This window comes from Pseudophryne corroboree, chromosome 8, assembly GCF_028390025.1.
Source record: "Pseudophryne corroboree isolate aPseCor3 chromosome 8, aPseCor3.hap2, whole genome shotgun sequence".
Lineage (NCBI taxonomy): Eukaryota > Metazoa > Chordata > Amphibia > Anura > Myobatrachidae > Pseudophryne > Pseudophryne corroboree.
In genome coordinates, this window is record NC_086451.1 from 618,666 (window position 1) to 642,284 (window position 23,619).

The 23,619-nt window shown below is 53.8% G+C and overlaps 1 protein-coding gene across 6 annotated transcripts in view; it reads left to right on the top strand.

Moving 5' to 3' along the window:
• Positions 1-23,619, top strand: part of GPSM1 (G protein signaling modulator 1) — a 585,152-nt gene that overhangs the window by 553,458 nt on the left and 8,075 nt on the right. For all 6 annotated transcript variants that reach the window (XM_063935808.1, XM_063935811.1, XM_063935807.1 and 3 more), the window contains exon 13: positions 15,328-15,536. In XM_063935808.1, the coding sequence (XP_063791878.1) occupies positions 15,328-15,536 (209 nt within the window). The remainder of the gene's footprint in view (positions 1-15,327; positions 15,537-23,619) is intronic.

Here is a 23,619-nt window from a genome sequence, read left to right on the forward strand (position 1 = left end):
AGGCTGCACACACAGGGTTACACTGTATCTGCGGCAGGGGCTCAGGCTGCACACACAGGGTTACACTGTATCTGCGGCAGGGGCTCAGGCTGCACACACAGGGTTACACTGTATCTGCGGCAGGGGCTCAGGCTGCACACACAGGGTTACACTGTATCTGCGGCAGGGGCTCAGGCTGCACACACAGGGTTACACTGTATCTGCGGCAGGGGCTCAGGCTGTACACACACAGGGTTACACTGTATCTGCGGCAGGGGCTCAGGTCTGTACACACAGGGTTACACTGTATCTGCGGCAGGGGCTCAGGTCTGTACACACAGGGTTACACTGTATCTGCGGCAGGGGCTCAGGTCTGTACACACAGGGTTACACTGTATCTGCGGCAGGGGCTCAGGCTGCACACACAGGGTTACACTGTATATGCGGCAGGGGCTCAGGTCTGTACACACAGGGTTACACTGTATCTGCGGCAGGGGCTCAGGCTGTACACACACAGGGTTACACTGTATCTGCGGCAGGGGCTCAGGCTGTAAAGAGGGTTACACTGTATCTGCGGCAGGGGCTCAGGCTGCACACACAGGGTTACACTGTATCTGCGGCAGGGGCTCAGGCTGCACACACAGGGTTACACTGTATCTGCGGCAGGGGCTCAGGTCTGTACACACAGGGTTACACTGTATCTGCGGCAGGGGCTCAGGCTGCACACACAGGGTTACACTGTATCTGCGGCAGGGGCTCAGGCTGTACACACAGGGTTACACTGTATCTGCGGCAGGGGCTCAGGCTGTACACACAGGGTTACACTGTATCTGCGGCAGGGGCTCAGGCTGTGCACACAGGGTTACACTGTATCTGCGGCAGGGGCTCAGGCTGTACACACAGGGTTACACTGTATCTGCGGCAGGGGCTCAGGCTGTACACACACAGGGTTACACTGTATCTGCGGCAGGGGCTCAGGCTGTACACACAGGGTTACACTGTATCTGCGGCAGGGGCTCAGGCTGTACACACAGGGTTACACTGTATCTGCGGCAGGGGCTCAGGCTGTACACACAGGGTTACACTGTATCTGCGGCAGGGGCTCAGGCTGTACACACAGGGTTACACTGTATCTGCGGCAGGGGCTCAGGCTGTACACACAGGGTTACACTGTATCTGCGGCAGGGGCTCAGGCTGTACACACAGGGTTACACTGTATCTGCGGCAGGGGCTCAGGCTGCACACACACAGGGTTACACTGGATCTGCGGCAGGGGCTCAGGCTGTACACAGGGTTACACTGTATCTGCGGCAGGGGCTCAGGCTGCACACACAGGGTTACACTGTATCTGCGGCAGGGGCTCAGGCTGTACACACAGGGTTACACTGTATCTGCGGCAGGGGCTCAGGCTGTACACACACAGGGTTACACTGTATCTGCGGCAGGGGCTCAGGCTGTACACACAGGGTTACACTGTATCTGCGGCAGGGGCTCAGGCTGCACACACACAGGGTTACACTGTATCTGCGGCAGGGGCTCAGGCTGCACACACAGGGTTACAGGCAGACTGTGATTGTCACTTCTCATTGCAGCCCTTCTGTCCTGTGTCCCCAGCTTGTCACAAGTACATTGCAGACAATCACTAGCTCTGTGGCCTGAGTCGGTGACATACCACCAGCTGCGGCACACTCTGCCATAACGTTGTTGTGACAGGACGGTACCGTACGGAAGCACTCGCCGCTTGCCGCGTCCCGTCGACTGCGCACAGAATGGAAGGTCAAGCCGCACGAGGCCTGACCACATAGGGGATTCCCGCTTACCGTCAGTAACCGCATGTTACTGACTCCACCCACTGCGTTGTGGGCGGGTTCTTGCTGCCACCACCAAACTCCTAACCTGCCGTGGCGTTTGGAACCACGGTTCTGCTCTGTATGTGCCGACGCACTGCCTTACCACAGCTGTGTGGTGCTGACGAATCCCCACTAGCCACTTGCTAGGCCTCTACCGGTAGCTGGCGGAAGGCGGAGCTTGGAGACGCTAGGTACTTCCCTGGACAGCCGGAGGACGGGGCTAGGTTTGGCCTAACCCTGTTGGTCACAAGATGAAGCAGTCTTCTTGAGGCAAAGATGTTTATTTGCTCAATAGTTCTAAAGAGAACCCTTCCCTATTGCTAGGGGCAACAGCATACAGCAAGATGTTCCAGCAGAATAAAGATGGTACAACTACAACTCTGGAGGCACGCAGGTCTCCTTTTTATGTCAGTTTTCCACACAGTACCACAGGGGGGTAAGCCCTCCCTGTCTTCTCCAACCAATCAGGTTATTTTACAAAATACCAATAAATCACATTTTACAAGGATATAAGTGCAATAAAACAATATCCTCCTTCCTCTGACACAGACGTTTGGTATCAGATTAACATTCACTATTGATAAATTTATCACATAGCTTCAAAACACAATGTTTCTGTCTCATTCACATCTCCAGGCAATCCCAGTGTGTGAGATTACAACAGGAATGGCTGCAATACAAACAGTCTTCCTTCCTGCATAGGTCGCTCGTATGTCAATTAAATCAGGTACATGAAACAAGTTCCAAGCCCATAAACCCAGTGATTAGCATCTCTCTCTAAGGAATTTACACATCAAAAGGTATTGTCCTTCACACCTCTCTGATAGGAAGTGGCATGCTAAGGGCCCTGTCCCATTCCCAGAGGATAAGACATGATTATTCAGACATCTATAATAGTAAGTGCATTTTCCTCTTTAAATATACAGATGACCACATCTTGAATATAAAATACAGTTAAACATGCATTCCTGCAATTGTGCATAGAGCACTACATATGACATGTTAAAACACATCATTAAACAAACTTTTAAACAGTCCGTGCCCAGCGCCGTAAGTACGTTTAACAGTGACGCCCAGCGCCCATTGTCCCTTAATATGGCGCCAGGCACGAGGGTTAACACCTTCAGTGCCGCAGCCGCCTTTACACGTGTGGCTGGTTGGTCTCTCCGGCCACACTCCTCCCCCCCCATTCAAGCGGGTCAACCAGGGACCCATGTCCCAACGATTTGGGTCCTGGTCCCGCAGTCCGTTGGGGTGAAGGGGATGCTACCTGGGATGTGTAGGCTCTGGCCTAGACAGTTCATCCATAGTGCAGTGGGCCTCTCTTCGTGGGTGCACAATCTTCAAATAGTCCACCTGAAGTCCAAGTTCAAGGCTCCACCACAAAAGTCTGTCCAATTCCCCCAAGATAGGTTGCAGCCACCTAACAGGTAGGTGGTAAGTCACCACGGTGGGGGGCCGGTTACAAACAAGTGCCACCCAAGGTGTCCCAATTGTGGCATACCCCACCTCCCACAATAGCAGTATACTGCTCAAACAGGCCACAGGGTGCTCCTGCCCATATGGCTCTTTCTGGCTCGGTACTGCTCCCAGTCCGTGCATTGGCGCAATAGTTCGTAACACACAGTCCTGGTCAAGAATGTGCGCCATCAGCACTGGAGCGGGTACCCGAGCCTTCTTCAATGACTGGAATGCCAACTCGCAAGCGGGTGCAAAGTCCACTGACTTGGGAATGCCCTTCCTAGCCACCTCTGTCAAGGGGTTCACTACAGGACTAAAGTCAATGACAACATGTCCGTAGGGCCTTACAGGTTCTAAGGTCAGTACCGGTCTGGGTGATGTGGGTCGGGGACAGCCTCTGGTTGCCTCCACCCCCTCTGGGTTGGGCCTACCCCTGTCTCCTCCCACATGGTGCCCCAGGCACTGCACCTCCGTCATACCTATCTGGCAACTGTCTGCCCTTACTGTCAGACCTGCCCTCCAATCCTCCTCTGTCGACCTATGACTCGGGAAACCTACCCTGTCACCTAGGCCTACTCCTTCCTCCTCGTCCGCTACCTGTGCCACAGTGATGGCGGCCAGACCACCAGCCTCTGGATCCTGTGTGGCATCCACTACAGGGAGGCTGCGTGTCTTCCCCGATCTACTGTGCACAGGCAGAGGACCTGCTATGTCCACAGCAACTTGCTGCAAGGGTTCTCCTATGGGCAGAGGCCCAGAGACAACACAACCGCTGGAGTGCCCCAGCTGCCAACGCATGGCACCAGCCTTACATTTGGTCTGGGCGTCATCCGACATTCCAGACCAGGGTAAGCTCTGTGTCAGGCACTTCAGGGTACGGTCTGTCTCCGGGTTGCTGTCCAAAGGGGTTTCGCTGGCAACCGACATCGGTTGCGCAGGAACGTTCCCTGAGGGGACCAGTTGGACACATTCCCTATCTGGTCTATCCCCTCCCACTTTCCTGGCTACCCTGTACCTTAACCCTTCCCGCCAGGTCAAACTTCCTGCCCCAACCCTGTCAAGGCCGCTGCCAGAGTGGCGCCTCATGCCTTTCGGGGATGGGTCAGAGAGTTGAGCCTCCCTAAACTCCTGCCTGTGGCCCTCAATCTCTCCTAAATTGGGACACTCTACAGGGGGATCTAGGTGGGGACTACTAGGGTCAGTCTGGTAGGGGTCAGTCATGGAAAAGTCAGTGTGGTTTTTCATACTCACCGCCGGAGTTGACAAACCACTTGGGTCAGGAGCATCATTGGGCACCCCCACAGGATCACACGAGCTGGAACCGACATCCTCTGCGTAGCTAGGGGACGTAGGCATACCAGAGGCAAAAGGCATGCGGGGTCGATGTACTGATCTAGCCGCTGTGATCTTTTCCTCTGGGCTGGTTGATGCTGTGGTTGGCTGTGCTGGCAGTTGTCTAGCAGCTGTAGTCTTTTCCTCTGGGCTGGGCTGTGCTGGAGTAGCTGATGTCAACGGTGGTTTTGGAACTTGACTCCGGGGAATGGCGCCAACAAACGTAGTGATGATCCCACCACCCAGATCATTTCCTAGGACCACATCAGTTGGGAGACCATCCATGACGGCAACTTCTCGCAACTCTGGTCCAGCTCCCCAGTCCAGGTAGACTCTCGCCATGGGAACCGCTTTTTCTGTTCCTTCTGCCAGGGTGACCGTGGCAGTGCGACCCTGCAATACTGCAGCAGGATCTATAAGGTGGGGGCTCACCACAGTGATTGAGGCCCCAGAGTCTCTTAGGCCTTCTCCCTGCAGGGGTCCCACGTGGACTGGCTGCAGGTGCCTCCACATGTTGTGTAGGTGCTGTTTGGCCATGCAGGTGACTCTCTCCGCAGAGTGCACCTGTCTCTCGCCACACTCCATCGGACTGACTGGAGGGGGAACAGTCTCTGTAGGCTCATCTCCTCTCGTCAAACAAGCGATCCGGGCTCCAGCACTCGGATTTGGGGCACGAGTCTGGGGTGCTTGGGATGCAGGACAGTTCATCCTCAGATGTCCGATTTTCCCACAGCCGTAGCACTTCTTCTCCAGTCGTGGCACCGATGATCTCTGATCAGTTGCAGGGACGCTGCGGTGCGGTTGCTGGCTAAGAGCACCCGGGTTGGAAGATGCTTGTCTTTGGGGTTGATGAGCTGAAGAGGGTGGTCCCCTTGGTGGTACAGTCTGTTGGAGCTGGCTGCTGGCGGGGCGCTTCTGCCCCTGTGGCCGAATTGCCACATACTTGTCAGCTAACTGGGCAGCCATCTTTAAGCTGGGTGGCTCCCGATCTAGCACCCACTCCTTCACTTCTTGGGCGCACCGGCGGTAGAACTGCTCCCTGCAGATCAGGTCGATCAGTGCGTCCCATGTAGTGGCTTCCGAATCCTTCACCCACTTCACCACGTACTGCCGCAGCTGTGTGGCGAACTGCTCATGGGTGCTGCTAGGATTCTTGGGCAAGTCTCTGAATTTCTTCCTGTAAGACTCTGAAGTGATGAAGAATCGCTGGAGGAGGGCCTTCGCGACTTCGTCGTAGTTCCCACAGTCCTCCGTGGCCACTCCTCGATAGGCCTCCAAGGCCTCTCCATGCAGAGTGGGCACAAGGTGTCTCACCCACTCTGACTTGGGTAGATCGTGTAGTTTGCAAGTCCTTTCAAAAACTTGTAAATGTCCATCAATGTCCCCATCACTGTCTGCAAACTTGGCAAACTGAATTCGTCCTGATCTATGCACAACAGCTGACAACGGCTCCCGGGGTACCACGGCCTGTGATGCCCGCTCCGCATGCCACATCCGAATGACAAGCATGCGTTCTTGCTCCGTTGCCCTTTCCCCCAATTCCGCTAGCCGATCTGCTAGGGTATCCGGTCCGCCCCCCCTGGGACGTTGGGATCCTGGCCCTGCTAGGGATTGCTGGGAAACATTGCTGCTGTGAGAGAGGGCGGGGCTTGTGGTTCTCACCGGTTCCTTACGAAGGTCCACTGTTGGGCCGTCCTCTGCGATGCTGACGCCGTCAGTGCTTTCCACCTCCGCCCGATGAGACTCCTCCCAGCTCCTGAGCGCCGCCTGCATGACGCTCCTGGACGCGTTGGAAGGGATATCCACACCCTTCCCCTGGCATACGATCTCCAGATCCTCCTTGGACATTCCGCCGAATTCCGCCATCTTGTGCGTCCTCCTGCGCTGCAGTTACTCCTCTCCTGAGTAACTCGGCTTCTCCAATCGGGTGATGAAAAGCCGCCTGGGAATATCCCACCACTATGCCACCAATTTCTGTGACAGGACGGTACCGTACGGAAGCACTCGCCACTTGCCGCGTCCCGTCGACTGCGCACAGAATGGAAGGTCAAGCCGCACGAGGCCTGACCACATAGGGGATTCCCGCTTACCGTCAGTAACCGCATGTTACTGACTCCACCCACTGCGTTGTGGGCGGGTTCTTGCTGCCACCACCAAACTCCTAACCTGCCGTGGCGTTTGGAACCACGGTTCTGCTCTGTATGTGCCGACGCACTGCCTTACCACAGCTGTGTGGTGCTGACGAATCCCCACTAGCCACTTGCTAGGCCTCTACCGGTAGCTGGCGGAAGGTGGAGCTTGGAGACGCTAGGTACTTCCCTGGACAGCCGGAGGACGGGGCTAGGTTTGGCCTAACCCTGTTGGTCACAAGATGAAGCAGTCTTCTTGAGGCAAAGATGTTTATTTGCTCAATAGTTCTAAAGAGAACCCTTCCCTATTGCTAGGGGCAACAGCATACAGCAAGATGTTCCAGCAGAATAAAGATGGTACAACTACAACTCTGGAGGCACGCAGGTCTCCTTTTTATGTCAGTTTTCCACACAGTACCACAGGGGGGTAAGCCCTCCCTGTCTTCTCCAACCAATCAGGTTATTTTACAAAATACCAATAAATCACATTTTACAAGGATATAAGTGCAATAAAACAATATCCTCCTTCCTCTGACACAGACGTTTGGTATCAGATTAACATTCACTATTGATAAATTTATCACATAGCTTCAAAACACAATGTTTCTGTCTCATTCACATCTCCAGGCAATCCCAGTGTGTGAGATTACAACAGGAATGGCTGCAATACAAACAGTCTTCCTTCCTGCATAGGTCGCTCGTATGTCAATTAAATCAGGTACATGAAACAAGTTCCAAGCCCATAAACCCAGTGATTAGCATCTCTCTCTAAGGAATTTACACATCAAAAGGTATTGTCCTTCACACCTCTCTGATAGGAAGTGGCATGCTAAGGGCCCTGTCCCATTCCCAGAGGATAAGACATGATTATTCAGACATCTATAATAGTAAGTGCATTTTCCTCTTTAAATATACAGATGACCACATCTTGAATATAAAATACAGTTAAACATGCATTCCTGCAATTGTGCATAGAGCACTACATATGACATGTTAAAACACATCATTAAACAAACTTTTAAACAGTCCGTGCCCAGCGCCGTAAGTACGTTTAACAGTGACGCCCAGCGCCCATTGTCCCTTAATATGGCGCCAGGCACGAGGGTTAACACCTTCAGTGCCGCAGCCGCCTTTACACGTGTGGCTGGTTGGTCTCTCCGGCCACAGTTGTGATGTTGCGTTGAATTCTGGGCTCATAACTTCGGTATTAACCCTTCATTTCTCTCTGTCACATTTATTGCCTCATTCAGACTGATGGGAAAACCTGCATTATGCTGTGTGTACCCCTTACCCGGCCTATCAGGTGCGTGTGTACCCCACTACTCTCACATCCCGGCAGCCGGGCACACTACGCTCTTACATGCTGGGTGTACCCCTTACCCGGCCTATCAGGTGCGTGTGTACCCTACTGCTCTCTCATCCCGGCAGCCGGGTACACTAAGCTCTTACATGTAGGGTGTACATCTTACCCGGCCCATCAGGTGCTGTGTACCTCAGTGCTCTCACATACTGGCAGCCGGGCACACTACGCTCTTACATGCTGGGTGTACCCCTTACCCGGCCAATCAGGTACCATGTGTACCTCAGTGCTCTCACATCCCGGCAGCCAGCTACACTAAGCTCTCTTACATGCTGGGTGTACCCCTTACCTTGCATATCAGGTGCGTGTGTACCACAGTGCTCTCACATCCCGGCACACTAAGCTCTTACATGCTGGGTGTACACCTTTCCCGGCCTATCAGGTGCCTGTGTACCCCACTGCTTTCACATCCCAGCAGCCGGGTACACTAAGCTCTCTTACATGCTGGGTGTACCCCTTACCCGGCCAATCAGGTACCATGTGTACCTCAGTGCTCTCACATCCCGGCAGCTGGGTACACTAAGCTCTTACATGTAGGGTGTACACTTTACCCGGCCTATCAGGTGCGTGTGTACCCCACTGCTCTCATATCCTGGCAGCCGGGCACACTACGATCTTACGTGCTGGGTGTACCCCTTACCCGGCCTATCAGGTGCGTGTGTACCTCCGTGCTCTCACATACTGGCAGCCGGGTACACTAAGCTCTTATGATGTGGTCTTTCCTGCATGGGACATAATTAACCCCTTTCCTGCTTACTGTAGGTTGCCATTGTCTGTAGGAAATACCTGGGTGGGACGCACATGCGGTGGAGCCGGGCTCGGCACATGTATGACTATGCGTGTAATAGGCAATGCAGTGTCTGTAAGATTTGCATATGAGATGTAGCCGTGATATTCCAGGTATCGCCCAGGCAGGACAGCCAATGGGATGTCACGTCACACTGACCTCGCACCTATTTCCTCAGCAACTGTATTACACGGCTGCCATGTGCGTGGCCCTGCGGCTAAACTGCGATTTCCCCTCTATATCCATAACTGCACCGTGCAGCGTGATGCCAATCTTCATTCATCCAATTCCAGTGCTGCCATGAATGAGACTGACGCTGTGAACCGGCCGGCTGATGACGCCATCCTGCCGTTTCTGGGGGACTATTCCCACACATATATATATATATATATATATCGGCATAAGTGCTGTCACTGATTGGCTGGCACATTCTCAGATCAGCGGCACACGTAGCACCATGTTGTTACTGGGCTCTCACCTGATGCCAGCGTTGTACTGTAATTACTCCGCTTTTCCTTTCCGCCCATCGCTGCTCTCTCCTCTGGCGGACACAAAGCAGAGGAGAGATGAGGATTGTGCCCTTGTCAGCTCTGTCCTGCCCTGTGCTGCGACGTTCCAGCATACCATGTCCCATCGTTCCGTCACAGCCCGCCCAGCCCTTGGGGGGAGACATTTGTCCTCTCGCACCTTCTGCGCCCCTCGGGGTGGAATGAAGCCCCTCATTTTGCCATCTTGAAATTGATTTAACACAAAATTATGAAAATAATAACGTTGGGGATAAATGTAGCTTCTAACACATGGCAGATGTAACATGTACTGCAGGTGGGGCAGATGTAACGTGTACTGCAGGGGGGGCAGATGTAACATGTGCAGAGAGGGAGGTAGATTTGGGTGGGGGGTGTTGTTTCTGTGCAGGGTAAATACTGGCTGCTTTATTTTTACACTGCAATTTAGATTTCACCCCACCCAAATCTAACTCTCTGCACATGTTACATCTGCCTTACCTGCACTGCACATGTTATATCTGCCCCCCTGCAGTGCTCGTTACATCTGCCCCACCTGCAGTGCACATGGTTTTTCCCAACTGCTAACAAATTTGCTGCTGCGATCAGGTCTGAATTACCCTCTCCGTGCAGTATGATGACATCAGTAACACTGACCACGGTGCTAACGTGCAGCCATGCCGATACTGTAAGGGAAATCTCATATAACCAAGGGGGAGATTTATTAACCCTTCTAAAGTGTGGAGAACAGGAGAAGTCGCCCATGACAACCTACCAGCTTCTTGCTAGTATTTATCAAGTACAATTTCTAAAATGATAGGTTGATTGGTTGCTATAGGCAACTCCTCAGCTCTGTAGAAGGCCTAATCCATGTCCCCTGATAGTACACCAGCAGTTGCGCTCCCTATATTGCGGCTGCATCACACTCATGCGCCAGTCCTCGTATCATCTTATGTTTATAATGGCGCCACCAAGTGTCCGCAGTCCATACAGGCTGTGAATGCGGGCTCACTGGAGAGAAGGACATTGCAGAGTGAGAACCAAGAGGATGGAGGGCCCTGCTCATGTGAGCTTACAATCTAAGGGAGTGGGTATAGAGATGAGGAGGGAGAACAGGGGGTGGAGCGAAGAGTGTAAGGGGGGCTTGAATGATCAGGTGCGTTTTCAGGGCATCTTGGACAGAGTACCGCTTGCCGGGGACTGATAGCCGGGGGCGTGGGCTCCAGGGGATGCAGCAGCAGTCAGGTCTATAGCTACAGTAGGTGCACACTGTCCGGATGTCTGTTTTCCCCACAATCCAGGTGATTTATTTGGCAAATCGAAAGTTCCGATATCTAAGCTGCACAATAAGCAATTTGCCGCAGCGCACACAATCTGCATACGCGGGATATACGGTCAGATTGTGGAGAATGCCCAGACACTGCTTAATATCAGGGGGTTTCTATCTTGGCCGACCGATCCGATAATCAAAGTGTGACAGGACGGTTCCGTACGAAAGCACTCACCGCTTTCGCGTCCCGTCCCCTGTGCACAGAATGGAAGGTTAGGTCACACGGGACCTGACCACATAGGGGATTCCCGCTTACCGTCAGTAACCGCCTGTTACTGACTCCACCCACTGCGCTGTGGGCGGGTTTATGCTGCCACCACCAAACTCCTAACCTGCTGTGGTGTTTGAAACCACGGTTCTGCTCTGTATGGGCCGACACACTGCGTTACCACACCTGTGTGGTGCTGACGTATCCCCACTAGCCACTTGCTAGGCCTCTACCGGTAGCTGGCGGAAGGCGGAACTTGGAGACGTTAGGTGCTTCCCTGGACAGCCGGAGGACGGGGCTATGGTTGGCATAACCCTGTAGGTCACAAGATGAAGCAATCTTCTTGAGGCAGATGATGTTTATTTGCTCAATAATGGTCTTAAAAAAGACTCTTCCCTATTGCTAGGGGCAACAGCATACAGCAAGATGTTTCAGCAGAATGAAGATGGTACAATACTCCCTGGATGCACGCAGGCCTCCTTTTTATGTCAATTCTACACACAGTACCACAGGGGGTAAGCCCTCCCTGTCTTCTCCAACCAATCAGGTTATCGCAGAAAATATAAATAAATACAAGTTACATTTCAAAAGATAAGAATTAGATAAAGCACATTCCTGCTCCTCTTCATATATAACCAAACCAGTGGCTTTCCCAAACACAATCTAATTACCATGTTCCTGTCTCTTTCACAAATGTAAATGTAACTTGCATTTCAATTGCATTCACCCTCTCACACATAGACAACGTTCTTATACTGTAAATTAAACATAATCTGCATCACACATAATGCAGCCTAAGAAATCTTACATCAAACTGTTGTTACACGAAACCCACTAGTTTGCATTCATAAAACACAATTGATTTAGCAGCAACTTGTGTCTCCATGCAAACCCAGTTCACACAATATTCAGAGAAGACAGCAACAAATCCTTTCACCTGCATGTGTCTATAAAGTTACACAGAGACACATCTCAATCTCAAAGAAATGGCTTGTCCATACACCCCTTTCCAGGTGCCAGGGTCATCAGCATCTCAATTGCTAGGTGAGAAGCTTCCAAGCCATTTGTCCTCAAACGTAAATGCATTGTAAAACCAACACAGCTTACACATTCCTTCTAAGTGCTGGCATTTGCTGCATTGTAAATGTGCAATCCTACAACTGTGCCTAGAGCATTAACTATAACATGGTGAAAACACAGTATTAAACATAAATACCCGGTGCCTAGCACCCACAATACATTTAAAGATGGCGCCTAGCACCAGTGCACAGTTTAAAAGTGGCGCCAAGCGCCCACTGTCCTTGAATATGGCGCCGGGCACGAGGGTTAACCCCTTCAGTGCCGCAGCCGCCATTAACCATGTGGCTGAGGGGTGGTCCGGCCACACAAAGCTACGTGTATGTGACCGCAATTTCCCTGCTAAAGCGATCGTTCATACACAGCATGCACTAAACAGGGCGAGTGCCCGATTACTGACAAATAATTGTATAGTGTGTAGATGCAGCATTGGGAGGAGGCACTCCGGCAGTCAGAGGAGGTCAGAGGTATAGGAGGGGGGGTGACAGCGAGTGTGAGGGGCTTACACTGGAATCTGTAGATGCAGCATTGGGAGGAGGCACTCCGGCAGTCAGAGGTATAGGAGGGGGAGTGACAGAGAGTGTGAGGGGCTTACACTGGATTCTGTAGATGCAGCATTGGGAGGAGGCACTCCGGCAGTCAGAGGAGGTCAGAGGTATAGGAGGGGGGGGATGACAGCGAGTGTGAGGGGCTTACACTGGATTCTGTAGATGCAGCATTGGGAGGAGGCACTCCGGCAGTCAGTGGAGGTCATAAGTATAGGAGGGGGGGTGACACTGGATTCTGTAGATGCAGCATTGGGAGGAGGCACTCCGGCAGTCAGTGGTATAGGAGGGGGGGTGACACTGGATTCTGTAGATGCAGCATTGGGAGGAGGTACTCCGGCAGTCAGAGGTATAGGAGGGGGGGGGGGGGTGACAGCGAGTGTGAGGGGCTTACACTGTATTCTGTAGATGCAGCATTGGGAGGAGGCACTCCGGCAGTCAGTGGAGGTCATAAGTATAGGAGGGGGGGTGACACTGGATTCTGTAGATGCAGCATTGGGAGGAGGCACTCCGGCAGTCAGAGGTATAGGAGGGGGAGTGACAGAGAGTGTGAGGGGCTTACACTGGATTCTGTAGATGCAGCATTGGGAGGAGGCACTCCGGCAGTCAGTGGAGGTCATAAGTATAGGAGGGGGGGTGACACTGGATTCTGTAGATGCAGCATTGGGAGGAGGCACTCCGGCAGTCAGTGGTATAGGAGGGGGGGTGACACTGGATTCTGTAGATGCAGCATTGGGAGGAGGTACTCCGGCAGTCAGAGGTATAGGAGGGGGGGGGGGTGACAGCGAGTGTGAGGGGCTTACACTGTATTCTGTAGATGCAGCATTGGGAGGAGGCACTCTGGCAGTCAGAGGAGGTCAGAGGTATAGGAGGGGGGGTGACAGCGAGTGTGAGGGGCTTACACTGGAATCTGTAGATGCAGCATTGGGAGGAGGCACTCCGGCAGTCAGAGGTATAGGAGGGGGAGTGACAGAGAGTGTGAGGGGCTTACACTGGATTCTGTAGATGCAGCATTGGGAGGAGGCACTCCGGCAGTCAGTGGAGGTCATAAGTATAGGAGGGGGGGTGACACTGGATTCTGTAGATGCAGCATTGGGAGGAGGCACTCCGGCAGTCAGTGGTATAGGAGGGGGGGTGACACTGGATTCTGTAGATGCAGCATTGGGAGGAGGTACTCCGGCAGTCAGAGGTATAGGAGGGGGGGGGGGGGGTGACAGCGAGTGTGAGGGGCTTACACTGTATTCTGTAGATGCAGCATTGGGAGGAGGCACTCTGGCAGTCAGAGGAGGTCAGAGGTATAGGAGGGGTGGTGACACTGGATTCTGTAGATGCAGCATTGGGAGGAGGCACTCCGGCAGTCAGAGGAGGTCAGAGGTATAGGAGGGGGGGTGACAGCGAGTGTGAGGGGCTTACACTGGATTCTGTAGATGCAGCATTGGGAGGAGGCACTCCGGCAGTCAGAGGTATAGGAGGGGGGGGGGGGGTGACAGCGAGTGTGAGGGGCTTACACTGTATTCTGTAGATGCAGCAGTGGGAGGAGGCACTCCGGCGGTCAGAGGTATAGGAGGGGTGGTGACACTGGATTCTGTAGATGCAGCATTGGGAGGAGGCACTCCGGCAGTCAGAGGAGGTCAGAGGTATAGGAGGGGGGGGTGACAGCGAGTGTGAGGGGCTTACACTGGATTCTGTAGATGCAGCATTGGGAGGAGGCACTCCAGCAGTCAGAGGTATAGGAGGGGGGGGGGGGGTGACAGCGAGTGTGAGGGGCTTACACTGGATTCTGTAGATGCAGCATTGGGAGGAGGCACTCCGGCAGTCAGATGAGGTCAGAGGAGCACATCATTCCCCAGACTGGTTCGTAGACGTGTATTATCTACTCCACAGGTTCTCAAACTCGGTCCTCAGGACCCCACACCGTACATGTTTTGCAGGTCTCACAGAATCGCAAAATAAATAATGAGCTCCACCTGTGGACCTTTTATATGTGTCAGTGAGTAATGAATACACCTGTGCACCTGCCGGGTTACCTGCAAAACATGCACTGTGTGGGGTCCTGAGGAACGAGTTTGAGAACCTCTGATCTACTCGCTGTTCTTCCCATTCTCTGCACGGAGAAGTTTCTTCACTCCCCCCGTCACCCGGCTGCATTGAAGTGCAGGCAAATATGGATGAGCTCGTCCATATTGGCCTGCATACACCGCCGACGGGGCACCAGCGATAGAAGAGCGTGGGGCCGCGCATCGTTCATCACTGGTGACTCCACACTGAAAGATATGAACGGTATCTCGGTCATTTATGAATGAGATCGTTCATATATTTGACTGATGTCGGCCAGTGTGTAGGGCCTATAAGCCTCTGCAGTAAAGGGCCCTACACACTGGGCGGCTGTGTATGCAGGCCAATATGGACGAGCTCGTCTATATTTGCCTGCACTTCAATGCAGCCGGGTGACGGTATCCGCCGTCGGGCAGCTCGGCAGCTGAATGGCCAATGTGTAGGGCCCTTTAGTCCTGGGCACGGTGCGTCTCGCTGGCCGCTGATGTTGGGGACAGTTTACCTGTTGGCCAGGTGACAGCAGGTTTCTGCTATTAGAGGTTTTACCCATCACATTAATTAGAATGACTTCATCTAGTGTTACCCTGTAGCCTGGGCCACATACGTTCCCGCGAGGCGCCTTACTATACAACGTACTCTTCTGTGAATAATAGAGGCTTTGTCATTCCACTACTGCTCTACCGCCTAACCCTTGGTGCCTTGTCCTTCCAGCTGCCTCCTCGCTAATGGCCTCGCCCCAGACAGAAGAGTTCTTTGACATGATAGCCAGCTCACAGAGCAGACGGCTGGACGACCAGCGGGCAAGTGTGGGGAGCTTACCCGGTCTACGGCTAACGCACAATAACATGGGTCACCTGAGGGTAGAAGGAGACCAGCAGGAGCCCGGGGACGAGTTCTTCAACATGCTGATGAAATGCCAGGTAAGTACCTCTATAAATGGCCAATGTTACACAGCGCCTGTAGACGACGACTGTCGCTGGGTATGAGTGGGAGCGGCCATATTGCTTCCTAATACGAGATATCACGCTGGGCAATTCATCCGTTTACTTTACCAAACCTATTGTAGCCAATACATGGAGGGCTATTTACCAAGTGGCATGGCGGAACATCCGCACTCCTACACTGCCACCTACAGTCACGTTACACATCCGCACTCCTACAGTCACGTTACACATCCGCACTCCTACAGTCACGTTACACATCCGCACTCCTACGCTGCCACTTACAGTCACGTTACACATCTGCACTCCTACGCTGCCCCCCTACAGTCACGTTACACATCCGCACTCCTACGCTGACCCCTACAGTCACGTTACACATCCGCACTCCTACGCTGACCCCTACAGTCACGTTACACATCCGCACTCCTACGCTGACCCCTACAGTCACGTTACACATCCGCACTCCTACGCTGCCCCCTACAGTCACGTTACACATCCACACTCCTACAGTCACGTTACACACCCGCACTCCTACGCTACCTCCTACAGTCACGTTACACTTCCGCACTCCTACAGTCACGTTACACATCCGCACTCCTACGCTGACCCCTACAGTCACGTTACACATCCGCACTCCTACGCTGCCCCCCTACAGACTCGTTACACATCCGCACTCCTACGCTGCCCCCCTACAGTCACGTTACACATCCACACTCCTACGCTGCCCCCTACAGTCACGTTACACATCCGCACTCCTACGCTGCCCCCCTACAGACTCGTTACACATCCGCACTCCTACGCTGCCCCCCTACAGACTCGTTACACATCCGCACTCCTACGCTGCCCCCCTACAGTCACGTTACACATCCACACTCCTACGCTGCCCCCTACAGTCACGTTACACATCCGCACTCCTACAGTCATATTACACACCCGCACTCCTACGCTACCTCCTACAGTCACGTTACACATCCGCACTCCTACGCTGCCACTTACAGTCACGTTACACATCCGCACTCCTACGCTACCTCCTACAGTCACGTTACACATCCACACTCCTACGCTGCCCCCTACAGTCACGTTACACATCCGCACTCCTACGCTGCCCCCCTACAGACTCGTTACACATCCGCACTCCTACGCTGCCCCCTACAGTCACGTTACACATCCGCACTCCTACGCTACCCCTACAGTCACGTTACACATCCGCACTCCTACGCTGCCCCCTACAGTCACGTTACACATCTGCACTCCTACGCTGCCCCTCTACAGTCACGTTACACATCCGCACTTCTATGCTGCCCCCTACAGTCACGTTACACATCCGCACTCCTACGCTGCCACTTAGTCACGTTACACATCCGCACTCCTACGCTGACCCCTACAGTCACGTTACACATCCGCACTCCTACGCTGACCCCTACAGTCACGTTACACATCCGCACTCCTACGCTGACCCCTACAGTCACGTTACACATCCGCACTCCTACGCTGCCCCCTACAGTCACGTTACACATCCACACTCCTACAGTCACGTTACACACCCGCACTCCTACGCTACCTCCTACAGTCACGTTACACTTCCGCACTCCTACAGTCACGTTACACATCCGCACTCCTACGCTGACCCCTACAGTCACGTTACACATCCGCACTCCTACGCTGCCCCCCTACAGACTCGTTACACATCCGCACTCCTACGCTGCCCCCCTACAGTCACGTTACACATCCACACTCCTACGCTGCCCCCTACAGTCACGTTACACATCCGCACTCCTACGCTGCCCCCCTACAGACTCGTTACACATCCGCACTCCTACGCTGCCCCCCTACAGACTCGTTACACATCCGCACTCCTACGCTGCCCCCCTACAGTCACGTTACACATCCACACTCCTACGCTGCCCCCTACAGTCACGTTACACATCCGCACTCCTACGCTGCCCCCCTACAGACTCGTTACACATCCGCACTCCTACGCTGCCCCCCTACAGACTCGTTACACATCCGCACTCCTACGCTGCCCCCTACAGTCACGTTACACATCCGCACTCCTACGCTACCCCTACAGTCACGTTACACATCCGCACTCCTACGCTGCCCCCTACAGTCACGTTACACATCCGCACTCCTACGCTGACCCCTACAGTCACGTTACACATCCGCACTCCTACGCTGCCCCCTACAGTCACGTTACACATCCGCACTCCTACGCTGCCCCCTACAGTCACGTTACACATCCACACTCCTACAGTCATATTACACACCCGCACTCCTACGCTACCTCCTACAGTCACGTTACACATCCGCACTCCTACGCTGCCACTTACAGTCACGTTACACATCCGCACTCCTACGCTACCTCCTACAGTCACGTTACACATCCACACTCCTACGCTGCCCCCCTACAGACTCGTTACACATCCGCACTCCTACGCTGCCCCCTACAGTCACGTTACACATCCGCACTCCTACGCTGCCCCCTACAGTCACGTTACACATCCACACTCCTACAGTCATATTACACACCCGCACTCCTACGCTACCTCCTACAGTCACGTTACACATCCGCACTCCTACGCTGCCACTTACAGTCACGTTACACATCCGCACTCCTACGCTACCTCCTACAGTCACGTTACACATCCACACTCCTACGCTGCCCCCCTACAGACTCGTTACACATCCGCACTCCTACGCTGCCCCCTACAGTCACGTTACACATCCGCACTCCTACGCTGCCCCCTACAGTCACGTTACACATCCACACTCCTACAGTCATATTACACACCCGCACTCCTACGCTACCTCCTACAGTCACGTTACACATCCGCACTCCTACGCTGCCACTTACAGTCACGTTACACATCCGCACTCCTACGCTACCTCCTACAGTCACGTTACACATCCGCACTCCTACGCTGCCCCCCTACAGACTCGTTACACATCCGCACTCCTACGCTGCCCCCTACAGTCACGTTACACATCCGCACTCCTACGCTACCCCTACAGTCACGTTACACATCCGCACTCCTACGCTGCCCCCTACAGTCACGTTACACATCTGCACTCCTACGCTGCCCCTCTACAGTCACGTTACACATCCGCACTTCTATGCTGCCCCCTACAGTCACGTTACACATCCGCACTCCTACGCTGCCACTTAGTCACGTTACACATCCGCACTCCTACGCTGACCCCTACAGTCACGTTACACATCCGCACTCCTACGCTGACCCCTACAGTCACGTTACACATCCGCACTCCTACGCTGACCCCTACAGTCACGTTACACATCCGATACCACAAAGATCATCAGCCTTGATTCCCTTGGCGCTCAAGATTACAGTCCAAAGGTCCTCTGACTCACAATGGGAGTCATACGATCAGAAGCCTTTAAAAGACACAAAACAACACCTCATAGGGCAATATAGCCAATTCTTCTATATGAAAGAAATAGTGATAAGTGAGGACTCCTACCCCTTGGAGTGGTCTACTTTTGGGTAGACAATACCGCATGTGATATAACTAGTAATACGGCCCACACTGGAAACTCCACGTGTTCATCCTCCAAGAGAAGAGATAATCCCACAATAGTATAATACTGTTTTTAATAAAAATAAGCAATAAAAGACAATAACAGTGATGCTAGCCTCTCACCCGGTGAGTGGTCTACTCCAATAAGGGCAGACAAATGAGCATGAGAATGGAAAGTCCAGGCGTCCCTGCAAGCTTCAACAAACACCAGGCTCGGGTCAGGACCACTGCTTTCTCCTTCCGCCAACGCGTTTCGATACTTCCTGTATCTTCGTCAGGGGAGTGTAGGTGACGCTCCGCATCAGCCGATTCACATAGGCAGCTACTTGCGCACTGGTCAGGTTTTCAATTTTCTTTTTACGTTACACATCCGCACTCCTACGCTGACCCCTACAGTCACGTTACACATCCGCACTCCTACGCTGACCCCTACAGTCACGTTACACATCCGCACTCCTACGCTGCCCCCTACAGTCACGTTACACATCCACACTCCTACAGTCATATTACACACCCGCACTCCTACGCTACCTCCTACAGTCACGTTACACATCCACACTCCTACGCTGCCCCCTACAGTCACGTTACACATCCGCACTCCTACGCTGCCCCCCTACAGACTCGTTACACATCCGCACTCCTACGCTGCCCCCTACAGTCACGTTACACATCCGCACTCCTACAGTCACGTTACACATCCGCACTCCTACGCTGCCACTTACAGTCACGTTACACATCTGCACTCCTACGCTGCCCCCCTACAGTCACGTTACACATCCGCACTCCTACGCTGCCCCCCTACAGTCACGTTACACAACCGCACTCCTACGCTGCCACCTACAGTCACGTTACACATCCGCGCTCCTACGCTACCCCCCTACAGGCACGTTACACATCCGCACTCCTACGCTACCTCCTACAGTCACGTTACACATCCGCACTCCTACGCTACCTCCTACAGTCACGTTACACATCCACACTCCTACGCTGCCCCCTACAGTCACGTTACACATCCGCACTCCTACGCTGCCCCCCTACAGACTCGTTACACATCCGCACTCCTATGCTAACCCCAACAGTCACGTTACACATCCGCACTCCTACGCTGACCCCTACAGTCACGTTACACATCCGCACTCCTACGCTGCCCCCCTACAGTCACGTTACACATCCGCACTCCTACGCTGACCCCTACAGTCACGTTACACATCCGCACTCCTACGCTGACCCCTACAGTCACGTTACACATCCGCACTCCTACGCTGCCCCCTACAGTCATGTTACACATCCGCACTCCTATGCTGACCCCTACAGTCACGTTACACATCCGCACTCCTACGCTGCCCCCTACAGTCACGTTACACATCCACACTCCTACAGTCATATTACACACCCGTACTCCTACGCTACCTCCTACAGTCACGTTACACATCCGCACTCCTACAGTCACGTTACACATCCGCACTCCTACGCTGACCCCTACAGTCACGTTACACATCCGCACTCCTACGCTGCCCCCTACAGTCACGTTACACATCCGCACTCCTATGCTGACCCCTACAGTCACGTTACACATCCGCACTCCTACGCTGCCCCCTACAGTCACGTTACACATCCACACTCCTACAGTCATATTACACACCCGTACTCCTACGCTACCTCCTACAGTCACGTTACACATCCGCACTCCTACAGTCACGTTACACATCCGCACTCCTACGCTGCCCCCTACAGTCACGTTACACATCCGCACTCCTACGCTGCCCCCTACAGTCACGTTACACATCCGCACTCCTATGCTGACCCCTACAGTCACGTTACACATCCGCACTCCTACGCTGCCCCCTACAGTCACGTTACACATCCGCACTCCTACGCTACCCCTACAGTCACGTTACACATCCGCACTCCTACGCTGCCCCCCTACAGTCACGTTACACATCCGCACTCCTACGCTGCCCCTACAGTCACGTTACACATCCGCACTCCTACGCTGCCCCTACAGTCACGTTACACATCCGCACTCCTACGCTGCCCCCTACAGTCACGTTACACATCCGCACTCCTACGCTGCCACTTACAGTCACGTTACACATCTGCACTCCTACGCTGCCCCCCTACAGTCACGTTACACATCCGCACTCCTACGCTGCCCCCCTACAGTCACGTTACACATCCGCACTCCTACGCTGACCCCTACAGTCACGTTACACATCCGCACTCCTACGCTGACCCCTACAGTCACGTTACACAACCGCACTCCTACGCTACCCCCCTACAGGCACGTTACACATCCGCACTCCTACGCTACCCCCCTACAGTCACGTTACACATCCGCGCTCCTACGCTGACCCCTACAGTCACGTTACACATCCGCACTCCTACGCTACCTCCTACAGTCACGTTACACATCCGCACTCCTACGCTACCTCCTACAGTCACGTTACACATCCGCACTCCTACGCTGCCCCTACAGTCACGTTACACATCCGCACTCCTACGCTGCCCCCTACAGTCACGTTACACATCCGCACTCCTACGCTGCCACTTACAGTCACGTTACACATCTGCACTCCTACGCTGCCCCCCTACAGTCACGTTACACATCCGCACTCCTACGCTGCCCCCCTACAGTCACGTTACACATCCGCACTCCTACGCTGACCCCTACAGTCACGTTACACAACCGCACTCCTACGCTGCCACCTACAGTCACGTTACACATCCGCGCTCCTACGCTACCCCCCTACAGGCACGTTACACATCCGCGCTCCTACGCTACCCCCCTACAGTCACGTTACACATCCGCGCTCCTACGCTACCCCCCTACAGGCACGTTACACATCCGCACTCCTACGCTACCTCCTACAGTCACGTTACACATCCGCACTCCTACGCTACCTCCTACAGTCACGTTACACATCCACACTCCTACGCTGCCCCCTACAGTCACGTTACACATCCGCACTCCTACGCTGCCCCCCTACAGACTCGTTACACATCCGCACTCCTATGCTAACCCCAACAGTCACGTTACACATCCGCACTCCTACGCTGCCCCCCTACAGTCACGTTACACATCCGCACTCCTACGCTGACCCCTACAGTCACGTTACACATCCGCACTCCTACGCTGACCCCTACAGTCACGTTACACATCCGCACTCCTACGCTGCCCCCTACAGTCACGTTACACATCCGCACTCCTATGCTGACCCCTACAGTCACGTTACACATCCGCACTCCTACGCTGCCCCCTACAGTCACGTTACACATCCACACTCCTACAGTCATATTACACACCCGTACTCCTACGCTACCTCCTACAGTCATGTTACACATCCGCACTCCTACAGTCACGTTACACATCCGCACTCCTATGCTGACCCCTACAGTCACGTTACACATCCGCACTCCTACGCTGCCCCCTACAGTCACGTTACACATCCACACTCCTACAGTCATATTACACACCCGTACTCCTACGCTACCTCCTACAGTCACGTTACACATCCGCACTCCTACAGTCACGTTACACATCCGCACTCCTACGCTGCCCCCTACAGTCACGTTACACATCCGCACTCCTACGCTGCCCCTACAGTCACGTTACACATCCGCACTCCTACGCTACCCCTACAGTCACGTTACACATCCGCACTCCTACGCTGCCCCCTACAGTCACGTTACACATCCGCACTCCTACGCTGCCCCCTACAGTCACGTTACACATCCGCACTCCTACGCTGCCCCCTACAGTCACGTTACACATCCGCACTCCTACGCTGCCCCCTACAGTCACGTTACACATCCGCACTCCTACGCTACCCCCCTACAGTCACGTTACACATCCGCACTCCTACGCTGACCCCTACAGTCACGTTACACATCCGCACTCCTACGCTGACCCCTACAGTCACGTTACACAACCGCACTCCTACGCTGCCACCTACAGTCACGTTACACATCCGCGCTCCTACGCTACCCCCCTACAGGCACGTTACACATCCGCACTCCTACGCTACCCCCCTACAGTCACGTTACACATCCGCGCTCCTACGCTACCCCCCTACAGGCACGTTACACATCCGCACTCCTACGCTACCTCCTACAGTCACGTTACACATCCGCACTCCTACGCTACCTCCTACAGTCACGTTACACATCCACACTCCTACGCTGCCCCCTACAGTCACGTTACACATCCGCACTCCTACGCTGCCCCCCTACAGACTCGTTACACATCCGCACTCCTATGCTAACCCCAACAGTCACGTTACACATCCGCACTCCTACGCTGACCCCTACAGTCACGTTACACATCCGCACTCCTACGCTGCCCCCCTACAGTCACGTTACACATCCGCACTCCTACGCTGCCCCCTACAGTCACGTTACACATCCACACTCCTACAGTCATATTACACACCCGTACTCCTACGCTACCTCCTACAGTCACGTTACACATCCGCACTCCTACAGTCACGTTACACATCCGCACTCCTACGCTGACCCCTACAGTCAC